We start from the raw sequence: 22,967 nt of genomic DNA, 5'->3' as shown, positions 1-22,967 counted from the left end.
GACTAATGTGTGAAGTAGTGCTGTAGGGAACTGACACCGTGAATCCTGCAGGACTGTCCATAAATGCATACGAGTACAAGGGGATGAGGATATCTTCTGAACAGCACGTTGCAAGGGATACCAGATACGTTCAATAATGTTCACGTCTGGGGAGTTTGGTGGCCAGCGGAAGTGTTTAAGCTCAGAAGAGTGTTTCTGGAGCCGCTCTGTAGCAATTCTGAATGTGTGGGGAGTCACGTCGTCCTGCCGGAGTTGCCCACGGATGCAGGTGATCAGACAGGACGCTTACCTACGTGTCGCCTGTCAAGAGTCATATCTAGACGTATCAGGGGTCCCACATCACTCCAATTGAACACGCCCCACACCATTACAGAGCCTCCACCAGCTTGAACAGTCCCCTGCTGACATGCACGGTCCACGGATTCACGAGGTTTTCTCCGTACCCTTACACGTCAATCCGCTCGATACAATTTGAAACGAGACTCGTCCGACCGGGAAACGCGTTTCCAGTCATCTACAGTCCGACGTCGGTGTCGACGGGCCCGGGCGAGGCGTAAAGCTTTCTGTCGTGCAGTCATCGAGGATACGCGATTGGGCCTTCGCCTCCAAAAGCCCATATCGACGACGTTTCGTTGAACGGTTCGCACGCTGTCACTCGTCGATGGCCCGGCATTGAAATCTGCAGAAATTTGCGGAAAGGTTGCACTTCTGTCACTTTGAACGACACTCTTCAGTCGTCATCAGTCCCGTGCTTGCAGGATCTTTTTCCAGCCACAGCAATTTAAGAGATCTGGTGTTTTGCCACATTTCTGATATTCACGGTACACTCGTGAAATGGTCGTACGGGAAATCCCCACTTCATCACTACCTCAGAAATGCTGCGTCCCATCGCTCGTACACCAACTATAACACCACGTTGAAACATTTAAATGTTGATAGCCTGCCATTGCAGCAGTATTAACCGATCTGACAACTGCACCAGACACTTGTCATCTTATATAGGCGTTGCCAACCACAGCGCAGTCTTCTGCCTGTTTATGTAGCTCTGATTTGAATATGCACGCCTATTACCAGTTTCTCTGGTGCTTCCGTGTACATGCCTCACAAAAATAGCCTTCCACAGTCAGAAGCACTAGTAAAACAAACAAAATAAAATGTTCTTCTCATGAATCGTTCATATATTTGCAGTACAATTAGAACACACTTCTGCAATATAGGTAACTCTGAATGGTACTCGTGAACTACACAAAAATTACATCACACACGAAAACCTCGACTTCGGTTCACATTACACAGTAAAATAACTTTGTTGAAGATTTTATATTACTGACATTTTATAAAATCTTTGGTGGCGTATTGGGGTACTTTTGTCATATCTTACATAAAAGTTGAGGTGTGGTAATGATTTTTACAGAAGATTTGTCACATGTCTCTGATAGTGTAATACGAGTCTTTGTGGTAAGCTGCTGTCTTCCCAGAATGTCAGAACAGAATATAAGCCAAGAATAGTAGTATTTCCATTGAAGTATTGATGTTTGCCTCCTATACACAGAGTTTCTTTCTTTTTTTTTTTTTTTTTAACTGATAGCAAATTATGATAATCTACCTGTACCAGCACATACAGGCACGTATTATAAGGTGTAAATATCATTACTTCTGTTAAGTTAAATCTAAAAGTTAAATCCACTTCCAAAGTAATTTTACTATATAAAGTTAATTTAAAAAGGGTAATTGAAGTTATTTGTTAAACAAAAGTTTGGACTCAAATTGTATAAATACCTCAGAATTTGCCAGGATCTCCAATTCTCTAACACAAGGAACAAGTATTTCATTCAAATACATCATTATCTTCTCCAGTGGCATTGGTGACAGCAAACGACCCAAGGCATACATAAGTCTAATATTTTCAGCATGTCCTAGACTTCCACTGATGATGGCTGCCTAGAAATTACATAAAAAATATATGACTTTTCTATGTAACTCCCATGTGAAAGAATTAATGGCTTACTAGAATTTCTCACTACATACAGGATTTTTATGAAAAATGAATAGTTCAACATCTACGAGTATTTCTGAGTAAGTGCCACTGATCACTCCATGTAGTAGCATTTGTCAGAAACTATAACCTGAATATTTATAAATCACACAATCCAAATCAATTTGGTTTCTTATTTATTGTATCTCAGTTTTAGAAAAAGAAATATTTAAATGAAGTTCAGATGCTGGAAGCAAGCAATCTGCAGTTCATTTACTGGTATTTATTTGTTCAAAAATGGTTCAAATGGCTCTGAGCACTATGGGACTTAACATCTGAGGTCATCAGTCCCCTAGACGTAGAACTACTTAAACCTAACTAACCTAAGGACATCACACACATCCGTGCCCAAAGCATGATCCAAACCTGCGACCGTAGCGGTCGCGCGGTTCCAGACTCTAGCGCCTAGAACCACTCGGCCATCCCGGCCGGCTATTTATTTGTATTTAAGATAAACAGACTCTAGCGCCTAGAACCACTCGGCCATCCCGGCCGGCTATTTATTTGTATTTAAGATAAACAGAGATCAACAAAGTACACATTACTTACTAATTCTAAAAGAATTTTTAACATTTATCTTGTATCTGCATACCAATTGCTTATTTCTCCACCAACATTCAAGCATGTCTTGCAATACATCAGAAGTTCAAATGCACTTCCACTGAACAACAGATAAGTGCTGCATAGCTTTTCTTACATGGACAGAAGGTGAAAAGCTGATGCAACTAGATTCAAATTACAAGCAGATGTAGCATTTTAAAAATTTCAGATATTGCTATGTATTTTCTACTCCTAAAAAATCAACAATGGCACCATTATCAGTGATTCAGTATCATTCTAGAGTAACATCAGTTATGAAGATTTGCCACATTACTGACACACTGGTTTAAGATACATATCTCTAGTGAGATTTGTCGACTTCAGGGTGAAATAGATACCTTTATGGACTCAAGGATTAAACATAATGTCACCAAAAGATGCTGCAACACAGACCCAAATGTCATCATGTGACAACATAGAATTTATATACACATCTGAACTGTGAGAGTAATTTCAAACATAATGGAGAAGGTTAAATTGTCCTGTTTGAAGGAAAGTCACTCCAGCTGCTGAACAACATCCTCTGGCAGTATTATACATATGAAAATTCTTCTCTACAAAAAATATGTATGACCATACACCATAGGTAAAAGTATTTTAAAAAACCAAAGTGAGGTAAATGCTTAATTATAAATGTCCACATGAATGAAACAATACAGATGGATCCAGATAGAAATTGTAAAACATTTTAAAAAATCCCATAAGTTTCCGAGATGAGAGATGTCCTGAAATTGTTACTTTCTTAGAATTACTTCATTTTCAATCTAAAATTTCATCAGCAGGAAGAAAGCCTTGCCATGGGCATAATCATAACCAAATAGATGATTATATCAACCACTTAGAGCACACACTTTGCAACAAGAATAGCACAACTGCTAACAAAATAGTGTGCTATAAAAGATAATGGGGTGACAAATTAAGCCTTTTTTACGGAAACAAGGATGAAATTTAGTAGCTGCTTGTAGAATTTAACCAGTTACATAAAAATATCAAATTTTCTGCAGAATGTGAAGAATGACAAATGATTAGTTATTCTGGATTGGCATATTACATACAATAACCACACACACCAGCTTCTAATTGACATATGGTGACATCATCATTAACTGCATATCACATCATCCTCAGATACAAAAACAAGTATGCTAAACATAGCCCACATAATCCCACTAATTGGACCTCACTTATGAAACAATTACTTATCAAGGAAAAAACATAGTAGAAAGCAATGGATGCTCAGAAACACTTATCAACATATTATTAACAAAGAAACAGGCTTTAAAGCAAGACAACAAAATAATGGATAGTATCTCACAGACAAAATATGGCACCATCTCCTACCTCAGGTTGTCAGTATACGACGAAAAACACAATATTCACATAGCAATCTACACTCTAAACTAGTACAACAGTTAACATATCGTAAGAGAATATACAGATGATACGTACATTGTTTATTGTGGAATGTGGTTAAAACATGTAAAATGTTATTAAACAAGGAAGAGTCACTTTGACATAAAACTGCACTTATCTCTCACAATTTCACTCACTGTCACCTGCACTGTCACACAATTTCATAGAAGAAATACAGTCGTATGATCTAAAACTGTCAATTTAAATACAAATAATACAAGATAGAAAGTAAAAAAATTACACAAGTGTATGTGGCTGATTTATCACTTACAAAAAAACACGGATGAGCCAGTCACCCAGATAACACATTAAAAGCCTCTGTTTAAAATTTTAGGGAACAAGTTGGACATTTCACAGAACTTTAAAAGTCATACCACATTTGTGTCACTGCCAGTTAAAACAGAGGGCCAATCTGTAGATAAATTAGCTGTCATCCTCCTGTCCGAATAGCAAACACGGTCAGCTAAAATGGGGCACACTGCAATCCACATGCCACAAACAATCAAAATTGAAGAGTCCTCTCACTGGACCAAGAATCCAAGCACCACAGGGATGTGTCCTACGCAAAGACAAATGAGAAGGAGCTCACCCTGTTTGTGTTGCTGGAACGAGGTACGCATGGTCGATCTGTTGACTTCAGTAGCCACAGCTTATTGTCTGGCACTTCTAGCCAGTCTTCTTCCCATCTATGCACGACTATGACTCCATACTTCAACAGTGAGGTGATAATAGCAGGATGGCACACCGAACTATCTAATTAACGCAACATGCCTCCTTCAATGCTACATCTTCCATTTTGTTTCCCTTAATACCCAAGTGTCCTGGCACCCGGCAGAAAGACAGCCTTTATAGGTAGAGAAGAGCATTCTGGACTGTAACCTGTCGGGTACAAGTGTCGTAGAGAGATAACTGATGGTAAGTCACTCAGTAAAACAGAAGTAATATCTGACATTCCCAAAGGAAGTGTTATAGGCCCTTTCCTGTTTATGATCTAGACAAATAATTTAAGACACAATCTGAACAGCCCTCTTAGACTGCTTGCAAATGATACTGTCACTTATACCATCTTGTAAAGTCATCAGATGATCAAAACCAATTGAAAATAATTTGGACAATACATCTACATGGTGTGAAAAGTGGCAATTGACTCTAAACAATAAAAAATATGAAGTCATCCATATGAGTATTAAAAGGAATCCACTGAATTTTTATTACACAATAAATCACACAAATCTAAAGGCAACTTAAATTGGAAAAATCACACGGCTAATTTTATGGGGAAAACGAACCGAAGACTGCAATTTATTGGCAGAACACTTACAAAATGCAACATGCCTACTAAAGAGACTGCATAAACTATGGTTGTCCGTCCTCTTCAGAAGTATTGCTGCACAGTGCAGGATCCACACAATACAGCACTGACGCAGAACGTCGAAAAAAATAAGGAGCACTGCGCAGGACTCCTATTGGCAGACATTATACAGTTAATGGCTATGTCAAAGAGGATAATACTTAACACACTTCCTCAGGAAACAACATTCTGCTCCTGGAAACTATTGAACAGCATGTCACCAGCAAAGTGCCTAAAAAAGCATTCTGAGATAAGAAGGGTCAAATGAATGTGGGTAGGTGGCCACAAAAGCCCCACTGGCAAAGATGTCCTAGAATACTGTGCCTCCAAGTAGTACCATATGCTTTACTGATATCAGAAAATATGCTGTCTATGTAGGAAAGACTGCTGGGTAGTCGCCTCTAGCCGGGTCAAGTTGTCAACAGTAGTTCGACATCTCCTAAATCCACACTGAGAACGGCTAAGCAGCTGCCCGGTATCTAATATCACGACCATACGACAGTTGACCATTCGCTACAAGGTCTTTCCCACAGAGCTCGTCAAGGAACTGCTTCTGTAATTACTGCTTCTGTAATTACTTTCCCAGTTTGAGGAAAGGCATGAAGGCTGACTCTCTCCACATGTTGGGAAACTGTCATATTTAATTAAAACATTCTATTTGCAAGTTTTGCAACATGCTGTAGTGGAGTTGGTTGTGACTGGGTGCAGTATGAGACCCTCAGACAATGTCAAATCCAGCTCCCACACTGAGAAAGAACAGTCGGATCTGAAATCCAACTTGTGTCTCTCACCATCATTGCACAGTAGTGGTGGAATGTTGGATCCTGGCTGGCACTGGCAGTAGACATCGCAAAATTCTCTGCCATTACCTGGTCGATGTTTCCTGCAGTTTGGAGACATCCCTGCTTCTGCACAGCTGCTATAGGTAACCAACTGCATTTACCAGAAATCATTCTGATGGCTTGCCATGCTTTCATAGAACACAAAGAGTGGTTGACAGAGTCCAGGAACACCTGCCATGGCCTTTTATTGCTCTTCTCAGTTGTGTCTCGAGTGTCGGTCCTTGCTACTCGAAAGGCTGTGACGTTTTCCGCTGTTGGGCAGCACTTAAACCTTCACATGGGCACGTGCATGACCTGAATTGCTGAGTGGCACTCATCTGTCCACTATGGTACAGGCTGCCTTCTAAGAAGACCAGGACTATGGAATGGATAAGTCAGTGGCATTGCAGTTCACATGTGTAATGTGGTCTACCCATTCCTGGATACTGCTTCAGTGTTCAAACAGACAGCTGGCTGAACAATGTCCACAGGTGGGTCCAAAGAGGGAAATGGTCAGTGGATTAAGGTCATCAGTAACTTCCCACTGAGCAGAATCTGTAAGAGCTGGAGAGCAGAGAGGTCTACGGCTGACGGTGATCCAGTAGCAGCACTGAAATGAGTGGGATTGGCCACGCCGAAGATACGCAGGTTCTAAGATGACGTGGGGTGGTCTAAAACTTGACCCCTGGCCACGTAGAGTTTGAGCCCCACAATACATTGTGGACATTGAAGTCTCCCAGTAGTAGGAATGCTCATGGGAGTTGTTCTACAAGATCTGCACAAGCCTCAGACTCTATTTCATCTTGTGGTGGTAAGTACTGAGAGCATATTGTGAACCTTTGGCCCACATGAATTTCAGTTGCAACTGGTTGCAGGTCAGTAACCAGGAGCAGAACAGAGGAGTGGTGTGTGTTATTCACATACAGTCACTCCTCCCTTGGTCCTTTCCCAGTTGGGTCATCCTTGTGGTAGAGAATATAGCCGCACAACACAGGGGCATCAGCAAAATTAACATGTGCATCTTGTAAACACAAGCACATGAGACATCCTGAGTTAGGAGATCCATTTCCTGAAATCGCTGATGTTCCACTGTAGTATGGGAGCCATTTTATTGGTGAGCTTTTTCTTTCATCCTATCTCTCTGCCAGGGAGGACACCCTGCTACAGTTGGAGGTTTAGTTGAGGCACCAGATGGTTGCCTCAGGCACACTTTGTATTCCATTTACCCAGAAGCGGAATCCTTAAAACCATCAGATGGTGCGAGTTCAACACAGTGTCGCTGTTTACAACCCATCTTCTTCTGCAATTGATACTTTCTCTTTGTGTGTTTGCCGAAGAAAACTTTGTAGGAATGTCAGTGTCAGTGCTGGCCTGCTTGCTGGAGTCCGCCTGCTGCAGAGCTGCTGGAAGCTCTACAATGTTTGGTGAAAACTGGTGGTTGCACTGCTTTACATTGGTTTTGGCTCACCACATGGAATAAGCTTTGTTGTTTTTACCTCACGTACCTTCCTTTCTTCAAGATCGACATTGCAGTCTACTTCAGAGGGGGTGATCCCCATACCGACTAACATATCCACCACCAGTGCACCTATTCTGCTGTGAGTTGACCAAGAAGCGTTATATGGTGCCATCTCGGTCCCACGAGCAGCTAGGGAAGGAAGGGTGCACACAGATAGGACTTCCCTTGGATGCATAAGCCTTACACAATTGAGTTGCAGCAGGTTCCCAAGATGTTGCCTGATAACAACTGTTCTGCCTCAATAGCCATGCATGTCATTGGTACACAGCACACCTTGAGATTTTTTTAAAATATAGGTTTATACCATCCTCACCATCTGGAAGGTTAAGCCAAAATCTCCATTACTTGAGACACACACAACTTTCCAAGCCACAGAATGGTCTCAGAAGCATGCCCAGAGTTTCGGTTACAGAAGACTGGCAGCACTTACCAGTCCCAAACTCAGGCAACCATGATTTGCACAGCCTGTACCCAGTGAAAAAAGGCTGAGTTCCCAGAGGAACAACACGGGGTGCACAAGTGGCTTTACTGAATATACCAGAAACATGACTAGCATTACCCCGTCCCCTCTCAACCACAATTTATTATGGAACTTGTTCTGCATATTATGAAGACCACACCAGAAGAATTTTTAAGAACCATTTTCAAGGATGTCTTGATGCATTTAGAGTAAACCATTTTAACACAGCATCTGCAACCACACAAATGCAGCATAGGTTACAAAAAGTAGAAAGTGGAATACTCCGTATCCGTCACACCACAGCAAACAGAAGAAGCTCTATTTATTGAAAGAACTGGAAATTTACCTGTACAAATAAAAATAATTTTTAAAAATGCAAATTTTCTGAATGAGAAAACATAATTCTACAGGCAAGACTTTTTCAGCACGTCTGCTGTTGTACTTGTGTTAAACTGTTAAACAGTTTTGCAAAACAATGTATATATACATTCCTAGAGCTACTCAGCAATAAACATTGATGACAATTGTTGTGTGTCACATGACACATTCAACAAGCAAACAAATATGCAAATCTGAACAGTCAGTACAGACTAGCTAGCCCCAATTAAAACTTGTCTGACTCTGCAAGGATTAACTTCTATGAAAACAGCAGAGCAGCTAAAACAATACTCAGTATGGCTCCATAGTTCCACCAAAGAGGTATTTTGGAATACCGATAACTGCATCAAGTGTCCTGAAAATGTACACAGTTTTGAAGACTTAAGAGTTTTTTTTTTAATTTTCTGATAATCCCTGCTTTCAAAAAAGAAATATTTTATAATGACTTTATGCACCATCTATGCGCACAATACCTAGAAATTGTACTACAAAATTACTGACTCTAGGAATCAATCATTCTTTTTAGTACTTCAGACATGAGCAGAACTCATCATGTCAAGTACTCAAATTCTTGAGTAGTGTCATAAAAAATGCCTACTTGAAATCTAAAAGTTCAAGGCTGCTTAAGACTAGCAAAGAGTATGTCTATATGTGATTTTTTTTTAGTTTTCCCCCACAGAAGTTTAGCTGATACCTAATGTTCGCAACATACACATCTAATAAGTACAGCTAAAACTATAATGACAATTTTTGATGACCATATTCAGACTGCAGCAGTAGCTTTGTCACCGACAGGACAGTTCAGTGTGAAATTAGAAAGCAAGTTCTAATGGTGTGTACAGCATAAGCCATGTTAAAAATCACATAAGTAAAATAAAAAATAATAATTATATCAAGTAATAAAGCACACTGTTTAAATAGAACACAGTTCCCAATACCTTTTCTGTAAAAGATCATGTCTTACCCTACCAATCATTCAGATGAGACCTGATAATCTTTCTTACAATAACAATTAATCAGTAATAAATAGTGCAAATTTTCACGTTTTATTATTTACATAGTGCATATGAAACACAATGCAACTAATAGTACAGCTTGCACGTGATATATGCACTTAACATTAAAAATTCTGAAAAATATCAGTACTTTGTTCTACCTGAATGCATCTGATGATATTATCTGCATACTGCTGAATTGTTAACTGGCAGTCCCTTGACAAATCTTTCAAAGCCATTGAGGAAGAAGGTGCTGATTCAGTGTTCTCCAAGCCAGACATGACAGTGGGAATGACATATGACAAGAAAGATGGATTGATGTTAATCCAGTCTGCATATGCACCTAAACATTAATTAGAAAGGCATTATTGGGCATCCATAGAAAAACAACAATAATCTGTAAACTACTTTAGGAGAAGACTAAATGAAACTCTATATCATGACATAATGTCAGTGTGATGCTACATCATTACACTAGCTTATGCAATGTTGTCTATTATGGCAATATGTTGAACAAAGAAATTTATACAAAGAGGTATTTTACACATGTCTCATAGCCATGAGTCATGTCAATTCTATGAATGGAAACTTGCATTTAAGAAATATTGCAAGTAACCCCATGTGATATAAAAGGTACAGGCAGCAAATTATGTTGCCTTTAACCCTTTATAACAATGTGTAATGCTGAAAATTGAGAGAAATACTCTCACTTACATATATAGTTTTTTAACTGTACAAACAACTTTATACTCATCTTGTAACTTCACTTTCTCTTTTTTTTCATGGGTTTTTTCATTCTCAGAATTTATTTTTCTGCTGGTTGCTTTTCAATATGCTTTATGTGCAGGATGAAGATAATGAACCACAAGAAGAAGAAGAAGAAGAAGAAGAAGAAGAAGATGATGATGATGATTATTATGATGAGGAGGAGGAGGAGGAATCCTTAAAATGTGTGGTGGTAAGTTAATTTTTTTTTTTTTTTAATTTTTATGATCAGCCATATTGTAATTTCCAACACATAATAAGCATGGCGATTACAGAGCAGTTACATGGCCTAAAATGATTCACTCTGAGTCTGGGTCTTAATCCAACTGAACTAAGCTACCAATTATGGAAAACATATTTGGGTCTCCAGATATTAAAAAGGAAATTGATTGTATAACTTGATCTTCTTGCTTAATATAAATGATACTTAATTTTAAAAATCTGCACTTTAGACCTGAAGCCACTGGCTCTGGCACCAGTAATTAATATATATTAATATTAATTAATATATATAATTAATATATATTACAACAATGTAGAAATGTTTTGTGGATGATTTGCTTTCTGAAAAAGAACAGAAAAAAAATCACCTGGTACCCTGACTGAAAGGACACAGAGTGTTACAATATATTAATACACTGTTAATCCATGGGTGAACTGTTTGAAGTGGCTAGGGCACTACATGCCAACAAAAGCACTCCTTGTATAACCATAATCAAGCTTTCACCTACAGTCAACCACTCAACCAATTTAAGTGATTTGAATAAAAACAATTATTTACAGACTGACCTTGTTGACTGACAAATCACTCACTCATATAAATGGCAAACTTTATTCCCAGGCTTTCTATAAGGTTGGCAAGTGGGGAGTTGCATTTCCAGTCCTGTACTAAAGTGTTACCATTATTTCTTATCCACAACTTCAACTCAGGTTTCACCTAGTGCAGGGCTTCACAACATAGGTGCTCGCAGAGCAAGCTGTGAGTAGCAAGGCGCGAGCACGGAGCAGCGCGAGCACGCTACCCCCACTACCGGACCAGAGCGGAGAGTGGGGAGAGTCACGTGGGGCACACAACAGCTGCCGCCAGTCAATGTAAATCCTTGGCCTCCTGCAGGGATATCACTCACGAATTATTACTGCGACAAATGAAACAAATAAAGGAGAATGTACACGTGCCACATAATTTTATTAGCTTACTGTATGCCTCTACATTCGTATTAATTTGTCAACTGTTACAAAATAAAAGGTGTCACTGAAGTTTGGGATTCTCGGTTATCTTGTACTTTTTGCCCTTTACAATTGCGTCTATGTTCGGAGTAATTGTTCTTGTGCATTGTAGGCGCAGCGTGCAGTTTAAATTTCGATCAGACAATGCGTTTCTCAGGCGCGTCTTGTTACATTTCATTGCAGAGAACAGTTGTTCACAAATATACGTGGAACCGAACATTGATATTATTGTAGCCGCCAGTTTGTGCAAACGAGGAAATCTATCGTGAGAGAAGTGTCTGTAGAATTCCACAATGTTTTTCTTGTTCTGAAATTTGTCTCTGTATTCTCTGTCACACTGCAGATCAATAATTTCTAGTTGCAGCTCAGGACGAATCTCTTCAATATTCGCTGAATACGGAGGGGAGAACAGATCAAAATCACTGTCTAGTGCTGTCAGATCTTGAAAGTGTTGAGCAAATTCTTCCTTAAGGGCAACTAAACTATGTGAATAATGTTCACAGTCTTTGTGAACATCTTGCATGGATGATAATTTAGGAAAATGAGCTAGATTTCCTGTGTCAATTTCATTTTAAAAGCTCGTATTCGATCTATGAAATGAATAATTAGCAGATCTTTACCTTGTAGTGAAATGTTCAAAGCATTCAGATAGCTAGTTAAATCTGCTAAGAATGCGAGATCATATTTCCATGAAGGCTCTTTCAATTCAAGAACACACATGTTATTTATTTCCATGAACATATTTATCTCATCTAATAGGCAAAAAAATCGATTTAATAATTCGCCACGACTAAGCCAGTGGACCTCGCTGTAATAAGGCAGGCTACCATACTGGTTTTCTACATCCTCAAGAAAGCTTTTAAATTGCCTGTGTTGTAGCCCACGCTTCCTTGCATAATTGGTTGTACGAAGAACACTCATCAAATTTTTTAGAGTGATACTCTTTGCACATAAGTTTTCCTGGTGGATCACACAGTGAACGCCCCTTATTTCATTCAGCATGGTCAGTTTTTCCATTTTCTCTTTCAACAGCGCAACAAAATCTGATTTTTTCCATGTCATCGCTGGTGCACCGTCTGTAGACACTGAAACTAAAGTATTCCACGACAATCCTATATTTTCAACACTTTCTTCAACACTACTTAAAATATCACCTCCGGTTGTAGTGTTCTTCATGGCTAATACATCGAGGAGCTCCTCCCTCACCTGAAGATCTCTATTAACACCTCTAATAAATATGGCAAGCTGCGCTGTTCCAGTGATATCAACACTTTCGTCCAGAGCTAGAGAATACGCCATAAAATCTTTACAGTTATTTGCAAGCTGGCTCTGGACGTCGTCTGCCATGTCCTGTATGCGACGCATAATGGTCATGTTAGATAATGGCACAATCCGAAACTGTTTAACTTGAGAGGGACACAACTGTTCCGCTGCAACTACCAAACATTCTTTTATTAAATCGCCATCAGTGAAGGGGCACAGGGATTTTGCTAAAAGCAAAGCAATTTTGTAACTCACTCTGAGAGCTGCCTCAGTTGATTTTTCTTCGTCTTCGGATAGCTTCCTTTTAAGTTATAACTTCCTGTGCACGATCTGGTCCATCACATTTTCCACTTCCGTAGTCTTTCACGTGGTACGACATGTAATGTCGCTGCAAATTAAATTTCCTAAAAGAATTCAGCGTTTTGTGACATACTAAACATTTGCAACACCATCTTTTTCTGTAAACAGATACAATTCCTTCCAATGGGGGTTGAACTGCGAAACCACGGTTGGGGTTACACAACGGCGACTTGACACGATTCTTAACCAGCGAAGTGACTGTTAGACCTGATCGTAGTACTTTAAACGTTACACAGTCGACGCGAATTCAATAGGCACGCTGCAACCCCATTCAAATGTGCCCGCGCATTTCCCCTCCCTCCCTACTCCGCGACCTTGCACCTGCTCGCGAGCACGTGCATGAGCAGACGCGAGTACTCGCGCTCAAAACCGGCCAGTTGTTAAGCCCTGACCTAGTGTGATCAAACAGCTGAAAAATACTCTTCATACAATGGACATAAGCTAACACATTCACATCATCATCAAAAAAATCTCTAAAACCCTCTCCAGAAACATATGAGCAACTACAATGCAAATTCATCAGTACTTTCTGTAAGTGCCATTGATGATTCTGTAACTCAGACGATCTCTTATTCGTGCTAATTACAGTTTTAAAACTTTTTACATTTATCTTCTTGTCTCATTTTCATTGATTAGCCTGTTTTACTGAAATATTACCATCCTTGCATTCTCCATCCTCTGTGAAACAATGCCATCCAAAAAGCTTCCATGTCTACAGCACGACTGTGTTTGCTCATTGACATTGTCTACGATGAAACTTCTTCCTCTTGCCTTCTTCCCTTTTGCTTTGTATTCTGTTTAGTTTATTGGCATAGGATCTGTGCACCGCATAATGTTTCACAATGTGTCGGATCAAAATGTAGCATGTTGTGTGAGAAGGTATGCAGCCAAAAATGGAAGAGCCTACACTGCAGGTACTAGTGAAAATGTCTATTGATCACAGGTCACTTAGAGACATAACCAAATACAGAAAAGCAACAGATCACATGGACGGCACACAATGCACAGGGGGCATATTGTGCAAGCCTGTGTAAGCAGAATGTGAGGTGCTGGATGGGGATTCCTGGGACTTAAATGCTGAGTCTCTGTCACTCAGTCTATGTATGGGGTGAGACTTAATATGCCCTGTTGAACTTGCTTTGTAGGGCGATCAAGAAGTTTCCAAGAATGACTTACTGCCTCAGGCTGTTCACTATGAATTGAGTCATACTTCCATGTGCGCTGTAAATCCTAGTATGAGCTTCCTTTCCTAACTTAATGAGTTCTCTGGTTCAAAATTTTCTAACTTGTAGTACAGCACCAGCTTAGAGTTGGGTAAGCCAACTTTTTTCTAAAATTGTCCTCAGTCTCCCATCCAGAATCACTTGCTAAACATGGCACATTATTTACCCACAAAACGTCTATAACTAAACTTGCATACAATCAAGATATGTGTGTATACAAGGGAGAACTTAATTACAACACACAGTTCCAAAAGCATCTTCAATAACATGGAGGGCAATAACTTTTGATACTCTGCAGCATGTGTCATCATTATCTAGAAAAAAAAAACACACACACACATACACACACACACACACAACCCCCCCCCTCTCCCCCCCCCCCCCCTCTCTCTCTCTCTCTCTCTCTCTCTCTCTCTCTCTCTCTCTCTTCTCTGTCGCAGGGGAGTGTCGTAGTAGAACCGTTGCTATTCACAATATACATGAATGACCTTGTGGATAACATCGGAAGTTCACTGAGGCTTTTTGCGGATGATGCTGTAGTAAATTGTGAGGCTGTAACAAAGGAAAAATGTACTGAAATGCAGGAGGATCTGCAACGAATTGACGCATGGTGCAGGGAATCAGGGAATGGCAATTGAATCTCAATGTAGACAAGTGTCATGTGCTGCGAATACACAGAAAGAAAGATCCTTTATCATTTACCTACAATGTAGCATATCAGCAACTGGAAGCAGTTAATTCCATAAATTATCTGGGAGTAGGCATTAGGAGTGATTTAAAATGGAATGACCATATAAAATTAATAGTCGGTAAAGCATATGACAGACGGGGATTCATTGGAAGAATCCTAAGGAAATGCAGTCCGAAAACAAAGGAAGTGGGTTACAGTACACTTGTTCGGCACTGCTTGAATACTGCTCACCGGTGTGAGATCCGTACCAGATAGGGTTGATAGAAGAGATAGAGAAGATCCAACACAGAGCAGCGTGCTTCGTTACAGGAGCATTTAGTAATCGCAAAAGCGTTACAGAGATGATAGATAAACTCCAGTGGAAGACTCTGCAAGAGAGATGCTCAGTAGCTCAGTACAGGCTTTTGTTGAAGTTTCGAGAACATACCTTCACCGAGGAGTCAAGCAGTATATTGCTCCCTCCTATGTATATCTTGCGAAGAGACCACGGGGATAAAAATCAGAGAGATTAGAGCCCACACAGAAGCATACCAACAATCTTTCTTTCCGCGAACAATACGAGACTGGAATAGAAGGGCGAACTGATAAAGGTACTCAAAGTAACGTTGGGTGGCTTGCGGAGTACGGATGTAGACGTAAATGTAGAAGTAGAGGAGATGTCCAGATCATGGACATGAACATTTTCTATATAACTCATCTTTTCAGAATTCACAAAACTGGTGTACAAGACAGAGATCACTATGGTTCTCATTCTCAGTCTTATGTTACCTCTATAAGAACAGTTGTGATATGGTGTTTCTTTGGTTGTAATTAACCCAACTTAAGTTTCTCTCTAACTTAATGTAAATTATTCTTATTGTGTCATGTTGTAATGAAGTTTAAACTGTATCTAATTTGCAGTCAGGTAGTTAATAAAAACTGATTTAAGTTGTCAGTGTGACCTATAAAAAAATTAGAAATCAATTACTGCATTAACTATATTTTGTAAACATGAAATGCTGGTATGAATCTGTAACAAAAGTGAAAAGATTGTGTTCATGTATGGCAGAACTCATTCTTTAACAACAACAGGAACCACTAATTTGCCAGAGCTGAAGCAGCACTCTTGGTGGGACCCATGGTAACAAGAATTTACACAAGAAATTTAAGATACAATTAAAGATCATACTAGACTGTAGTTTCTTTCTGATATAAATTTTAGCAAACAGCATATATTTTATTTTAAGCCTTTGCAGCTTGTCTCCATTTTCTAGTGAATGTATGTCACCAAAGAATAAAACATGGAAATTTGAACAAGAATTCTCAGTCACTGTAGAAGACTAGAACTTAATTTTCAGCTATGAATTTTAACAACCCTATTATATATCAAATATGTAAATGCACAATTTCTCCAGGCATATTTCTGCACTACCAAATTTCATATTATATGCCAATAAAGACATGCAACAAATATGTTTGCCTGATTTTGATAACTAAAGATTTAACGGCATTATCTAGGTAATCAAGCATCATGTCACAAAAGAATGTGCATGTTTCTAAAATTTAGGATCCACTTTCTTAGAGCACTAAACTTATTATGGAAGGAAATGTGCTTCCAAAAGTTTAATAATATACCTCATATGCAATGCAAATTAAAACAGTTAAAAACTTATACTTTCATTATTATGAACCATTTCTTATATTAGTATCACCAGTAGCAGAGAAAATTCTTTTATCATTCACAATAGTGGCCAACAGTAGTATATGTCCACTTTAAAAACAAATACAAATGAACTAAGGAGTGTGTATGCCACCTCAAAAACTCAAAAATTATTACTATTCCCATGCCATGAATGTAGCAGACACTGGTCTATAAGCACATAGTCCACTGTCATATTCAAGGGGGTTTTCTTTGTATATAAAAGATACACAACAATGTTATCACACGCAACAATGTTATCACAACAGAGGTGTGATACACATGCACATCAGATGAAAACATTTCTCTGTCCTTCAGCAGCTGGCTGTGCCACAATCATTGTTTGCAGCCAACGACCTCCTGATCTCCGTTAACATTTGAATACATGCACAACAACATTATCTTTCAACAGTCAAATATGTACACAATGAATAGTAAAATGAAGCTTTATTTTGACTGTATTTTATTTATTGATTGTTTAATGTTTGATTAACTTTACCATGGATATGTGCAGCCATTTTAATACTTAAAGGGCACTACAAACTATGTGAGTAAACAAGGGCAACATATTGCCACATGCAGATCACACAAAATGCGTATCTAAAGAGTCTGTCCCACTCAACATGTTACAATCTTTATGATGAAAACAATTCACACAGCGCTACAGATCGAGACAAGTTACAGGACTCGCAGTGACAGAAATGAACTATAAGCACCCTAAATTATCTATTCAGTCTTCATCTTTCTATTTTAAACATACAAAATAATATAGAGTAGAGATTTTTCCTTTTTCAATACATGAATAATGGAAGGTGTAATTACTGACAATGCAGAAGCAGGAGAATACAATTTCCTACATCTCCAAGATAAATCACAAAAACAGATTCACAACTACATGAAACCAGAATATGGGAAGGAAGCGCCACCATTTGAGAAGTTGTCAGCATCTCTCAATGTCTCTAACACAGAAAACTTTTCACAGATTATTCTGTTCTCACGAAGAAACTAATGATGATTTTGAAAACTAGGTATCGACACAGTACGAAATACAATAACTTACATCTTGGCAGCCAATTAGCCACTTTGACACAAGAAATAATGAAATATGAGTTTATCTTTATGAGCTGTACTAAGTGTTCCATCTCACTCAGACTCCTCTCAACTTTACAAGTATCATGTGAATCTGGTTTTCTCTGGTGTTGTGATGGTAGTATCATGGTGCACTACTTACAATTACACCTAATACTCCATATTTACTCTTATATTAAACATTTAGTTTGATTATACAAATAACTTAAGTGAGGAAAAACAATGTATAGTCACAGATGAAGTGTTTCAGCTGACAGACATGCAGTGGCCAATGATGCCACCTTAAGAAGCAGCAGAATAGACTAAACTATAAACTTCACAGACTCTTTGCATTCTTCAAAACGCACTAATATATTTTCCATTGTCTGGGACAGAAATTTTCACAAGAAAATGATGACCATGATGCCAGAAATGAAAAACCACATACTGATGATATGCAAAATACAGTATTAACCGTTACTGTGCCTTCCATTAGTAGGGGAGTCTAAGAAAGAAGTTGAGTGTATAACTGCTAGTGACAGTTTATCAAAGGTAACTCTTCACTACATCCAAGTAAATATAGCTAAACAGCATAAACTCCCAATTCTGAGAACAAAAAATGAAAACCATAACAACTGTCTAACAGCAAACAGCTGATGACTCATCAGGTAGAAGTCCACAACAAACCTGATATACATTAAGGTTCCCCTATGCCTGTAAACAGAAGGACAGCACCCTGAAAACATTTACTACAACAGATATTATTGACCACGGTGGCACAGTGGTGAGACTCTCAACTCACATTCAAAAGGACAGTGGTTCAATCCCCATACAGTCCTACAGATTTAAATCTTCCGTGGTTGCAATCGAGACTTGTTCCTTTGCAAAGGCCAAGGCTGATTTCTTTTCCTATCCTTCCCAAATCTGAGCTTGTTCTGTGTCTTTATTGAGCTCATTGGCAGGATGTTAAACCCTAATCATCCTTCCTTCCTTTGTTCTGGAACAGATATAGCAATCATTGGCGTACTTCGCTCCTAGAACTTGCATATTTGCCACAATGAGGAATCAGCTGTTATATTTGCTTCATGAAGGTCTGCCATCTGATTTGGAATCAATGTGTGACTGATATCAGAGCCTATTCAACAGTGTGAAAATTTTGACTGGATAAGAATTTCTTCTGTGGTACAAAAAGATAAAAAACACTGAGAAGAAGATCACTACTGTTGGGCAGACAGTCTAACTACTTCCAGCCCAACTTCCACAGAAAATCTGTTGTGTTTTGTATAACACATGATCAAAGCATCGTGATGAATTAGTGCAACATATGTATAGAACCGAAAATATTCTGGAGGGCTTGTCATCACTGATGTAGTATTTTACAGCAATGGTTAGTGTTTCCCATCACATCTATGAGCATTAAATTATTTAACAAAATGTCTTTTTAGTGTCACAAGCACGTGGACAATAATTATTATAAAGGTTGTCTTCCCAAATTTTGTCTTAAATGGAGAGAAAGTGTTATGCAGATGCATTAACTTCTGCTCAGTTTGAAAGATAAGATGAGCAATCCACATTTCACTGCCTGTGATAATACTGTACAACACCTTGTCATCACCGTCAATATATCATGGAGGAAATAATAATGCTGCATACTTGCATTTTGTTGTTATTTGGATGTTAGATCTTAGGCACTCACTCAGCAGAAACAACAGTGCTTGCTAACAATTTTATACAACAAGCATCAGAATACCTGTGGGACATGACTGTCAATTCCCACAATGATAAAATGACTGTTCTCCATAATTTACTTCCATACTTGATGCCCCATGTACTCTTCAGACCACAAACAGTTTTCCGTCCTCCAAAAAACTGCCCTTGTGAGTAACACACCACCTGGTTGTGTACAATGTTCACACTAGATACAGATGACAAACTTTGATTATCAATATGTTCTGTGTGTTTAAAAAATTTAGCCATTGTTAAACCCCGAGGTTACTAAGAGAAGGAAAAAGAGCCACTGTTTTCACTCACTATAGCCAAGGAAACAGTTAGCAACTAGGAACTGCAAACTGTCAGTTCTGAATGTACACATATGTACACTCATCTTCTGCAGCACAAGGAATCCCAACTTTAGGTGCTATGAAACACATTCATTCTGGATCACTCTCCAATACAACTGAATGTTTGTCTACAAAGCATCATCTAAACAGTTGTCTAAGCATTCCTTTTCTACCATGATTTGAAAAGAATTGAGGCTGACCCAAATGAGCAGTCACAGAAACTATAAAATGTAATATAGTGTAATGTTTCTGCTGGGAAAGCGTACTTCAGCCAAGACGAAAAGAACTCTCATTGCAGCATGTTTATCAGACTAATGATATCCACTGGTTGGCATAGCAATATTAAAAGATGAGAGTTCTAAATAGTAAAATACAGTGGAACTTTGATTTTACATTCTCCGAGTTTATGCTTTTTGCGATTCCATACCCAAAAATTCATAGCCCCTGTGAAAAATACGTTAGATCAATGCTAAAGATTGCCTGATTTTACATTTCTTCCTAGTAAGGTTTACCTCAATTCTACATTCTTATCGACGTCTCACCTGACTTCATCCTGTTTTTTTTTTCTATTAATATTTGACGTGACTGAACGAGATATAAGTGCCACAAAAGACAAATGGTTCGTGCCGCAGGTGGTGGTGGTGGTGGTGGTGGTGGTGGTGGTGGATTTGAGGGATTATTATTACATAACTGTGGAGAGGGGAGACATGAAGAGGAAATGCTGACATAATCCGTGATTGGACATTGCCAAAACAGCTTGCAATGTTTAACTTCACTGTGCAATTATGATAAAATTACTGCTACGTTGCAGCAGCAATGGAAAAACAGGACAGTTGATACGAAATGTTCCGTAATGAGCCAACACGTGACGAACGGGCCCAGCTGCTAGCTTTTCCTGAGTCACTTATAACTCAGTCTTTTCTTTTTGCATGTATTTGCGATGTATTGTATTCAGTAACAATATCGATCATCAACCTTTTAAATTCAAACACTGAGTCTTGAAGAATATGCTCATTTAGAATCAAGGAAATTCTGGTCTTTTCTGGTTAGTGATCTCATATTGGCTGGCAACTTGTTACAGCACCTAACAGCCAGCGCAGCCACCACACCACACTAACATATGTAAAATGAGCTCACCTGCTCGGTGTGTGGAGCTGGAGTGGCCCTTTAACGGTGGGAGTGCACGTAGGGATGAAAGCATTTTGTGAAGTGCTGAAAATATACTTTTTGTGTAGGTCATGTGCTGTGGCAAGATGCCACACGAAATAGAACAAGGGTTTTGTGACAGCACATTTTAAAGACTTTCGTATTCAAATCTGACACAATACAGTTGCAGGAACTACATACACTAGTCACATATATACATCGTATCACACACTATTGATCATAAAGATTGGCAGCAATCATAGAAAGCATAAAGTGAAACTGCAGGGCCTGAGCTTTCTTTTAAATTTACATTTTACACGGCATGCAGAAATTGACTGAGCAGACTTTTAATAAGCTTGTAATATCAACTGGGGAAGCAAAATCATTTTTCACATATCTGTTTCTCTTTTCACCGCATTTCACAGTTTTCGGTTTAACTCACCATGTTCATCAATTTTTGCTTTTTCCTGGGTGCAAACAAAGGAAAGAGCTCTCAAAAATGTGTGTTTTGAAGTACAATTTGTGGTCGTAGCATGTTGGAAAATAGCTCAATTACCGTGTACCCAGATACCAACTTCAATTTTTTTATGAGTTTTTATTTGCTGTTACACATCTGTGATTTTTTATGAACTGACGAAATTCATTACCACACATTATTGTATAAACATTGTATTGTACATTTAACTTCCTTCACTTATACAGATCTTATACAGTTTATTGGAGAGGATTGCGATATTTAATCATATATGCCAATTACATATGCTTTTGATCGTATTTTGGAGGTTTTAATATATTCCTCAATCCTGCGTTTTCCTCAATTTTGCATTTGTTACATCTAGACATCACAAAACGTATACTGGGGGTTTCACTGTATTGTGTTCTTGCAAAGCCAATGATTTTCTCTTGCTTTCTTTTACTCTGTAGTTTGGTTTAAATAGTCGCCACTAAATTCTTCAAAAATTAATACAAAGCATGTATTATGACAAATGTGTTCTCTGTCTGTTAAGGAAAATTGCATTATAGTGTGTAGTAACTGACATATACCAGTGAAATTACTCTTCTTTTGTCTTGATATCGGTGCTTAGTTTGGTACCATGCAAAGAACAAAATTTTACAGTGTACATTGTTAAACATTCCTAAATCAAGTAATAAATCACATATTTCCAACTTTCTATTTAAGAGTTACTCAACAGTTGCATTATGAGTACACTTCTAGTGTGCTAGATGGAAGAAGTTCCTAATGGAGCAAAAATGGTTTACAAAGCAATGGTTGATGGTGACCATGGAGATTTTTGGCCAGTGATGACTAATATATTTATGAGAGTGCCTCAGGACACAGGCATGGCTCATCCAATTAGTGGCAAGTACATGATATGGCCTCTTTTAGTCAGTCAGCACAATATGCAACACTGTTGAGCGGCTTGTACAATAATTTACACAATCATCTTACTTTTTAGGATTTGACTGCAACCTTATTACTTGATTCTTTTACTCAGCTTCTCCAAGATGAGGCTTATGGAACACCACTGCATCAGAAAAAACTGTATTTCAGATTTTCAACCAGAATATTCAGTAGCCACAATGCTCTTGCAACTGTAACAAAATAATGTGCCCCAAAACTGATTGGATTATTACTACTGTTTGTGGATGTAGTCAATTGGGGACTACACAAACACCAAATCTAACCATCTAATTCCTTTTCCTCGCAGGCTTATGACTTTCATTCCACCTTTGTTCAAAAGGTTTCAAATATACTGGTATGTCAATGTGTTCTTCCACTAATCAGTGGTGAGAAGTTTTCCACTTCTCTTGAAGAGTGAGTAGCCTATGTGCCAACATTCTCTGATTCAGTCTCTTCAAGAGTCTGTAAAAGGTTAACTTCCTCCTCTGCACTGAGGTTATGCTTCCCATTAG

The 22,967-nt window shown here is 38.6% G+C and overlaps 1 protein-coding gene across 1 annotated transcript in view; it reads right to left on the bottom strand.

Annotated features, from left to right (window-relative positions):
* LOC126248063 (importin-13) overlaps positions 1-22,967 on the bottom strand; it is a 206,957-nt gene that overhangs the window by 90,594 nt on the left and 93,396 nt on the right. Inside the window, exons 10-11 of the mRNA XM_049948704.1 lie at positions 9,734-9,915; positions 1,780-1,941 (exon numbers count right to left, since the gene is read on the bottom strand). Of these exons, the coding sequence (XP_049804661.1) occupies positions 1,780-1,941; positions 9,734-9,915 (344 nt within the window). The remainder of the gene's footprint in view (positions 1-1,779; positions 1,942-9,733; positions 9,916-22,967) is intronic.

This window comes from Schistocerca nitens, chromosome 3 (assembly GCF_023898315.1).
Source record: "Schistocerca nitens isolate TAMUIC-IGC-003100 chromosome 3, iqSchNite1.1, whole genome shotgun sequence".
Lineage (NCBI taxonomy): Eukaryota > Metazoa > Arthropoda > Insecta > Orthoptera > Acrididae > Schistocerca > Schistocerca nitens.
Note: the sequence above shows the minus strand (reverse complement) of the source record. Positions and strands in the feature narration are given on the sequence as shown.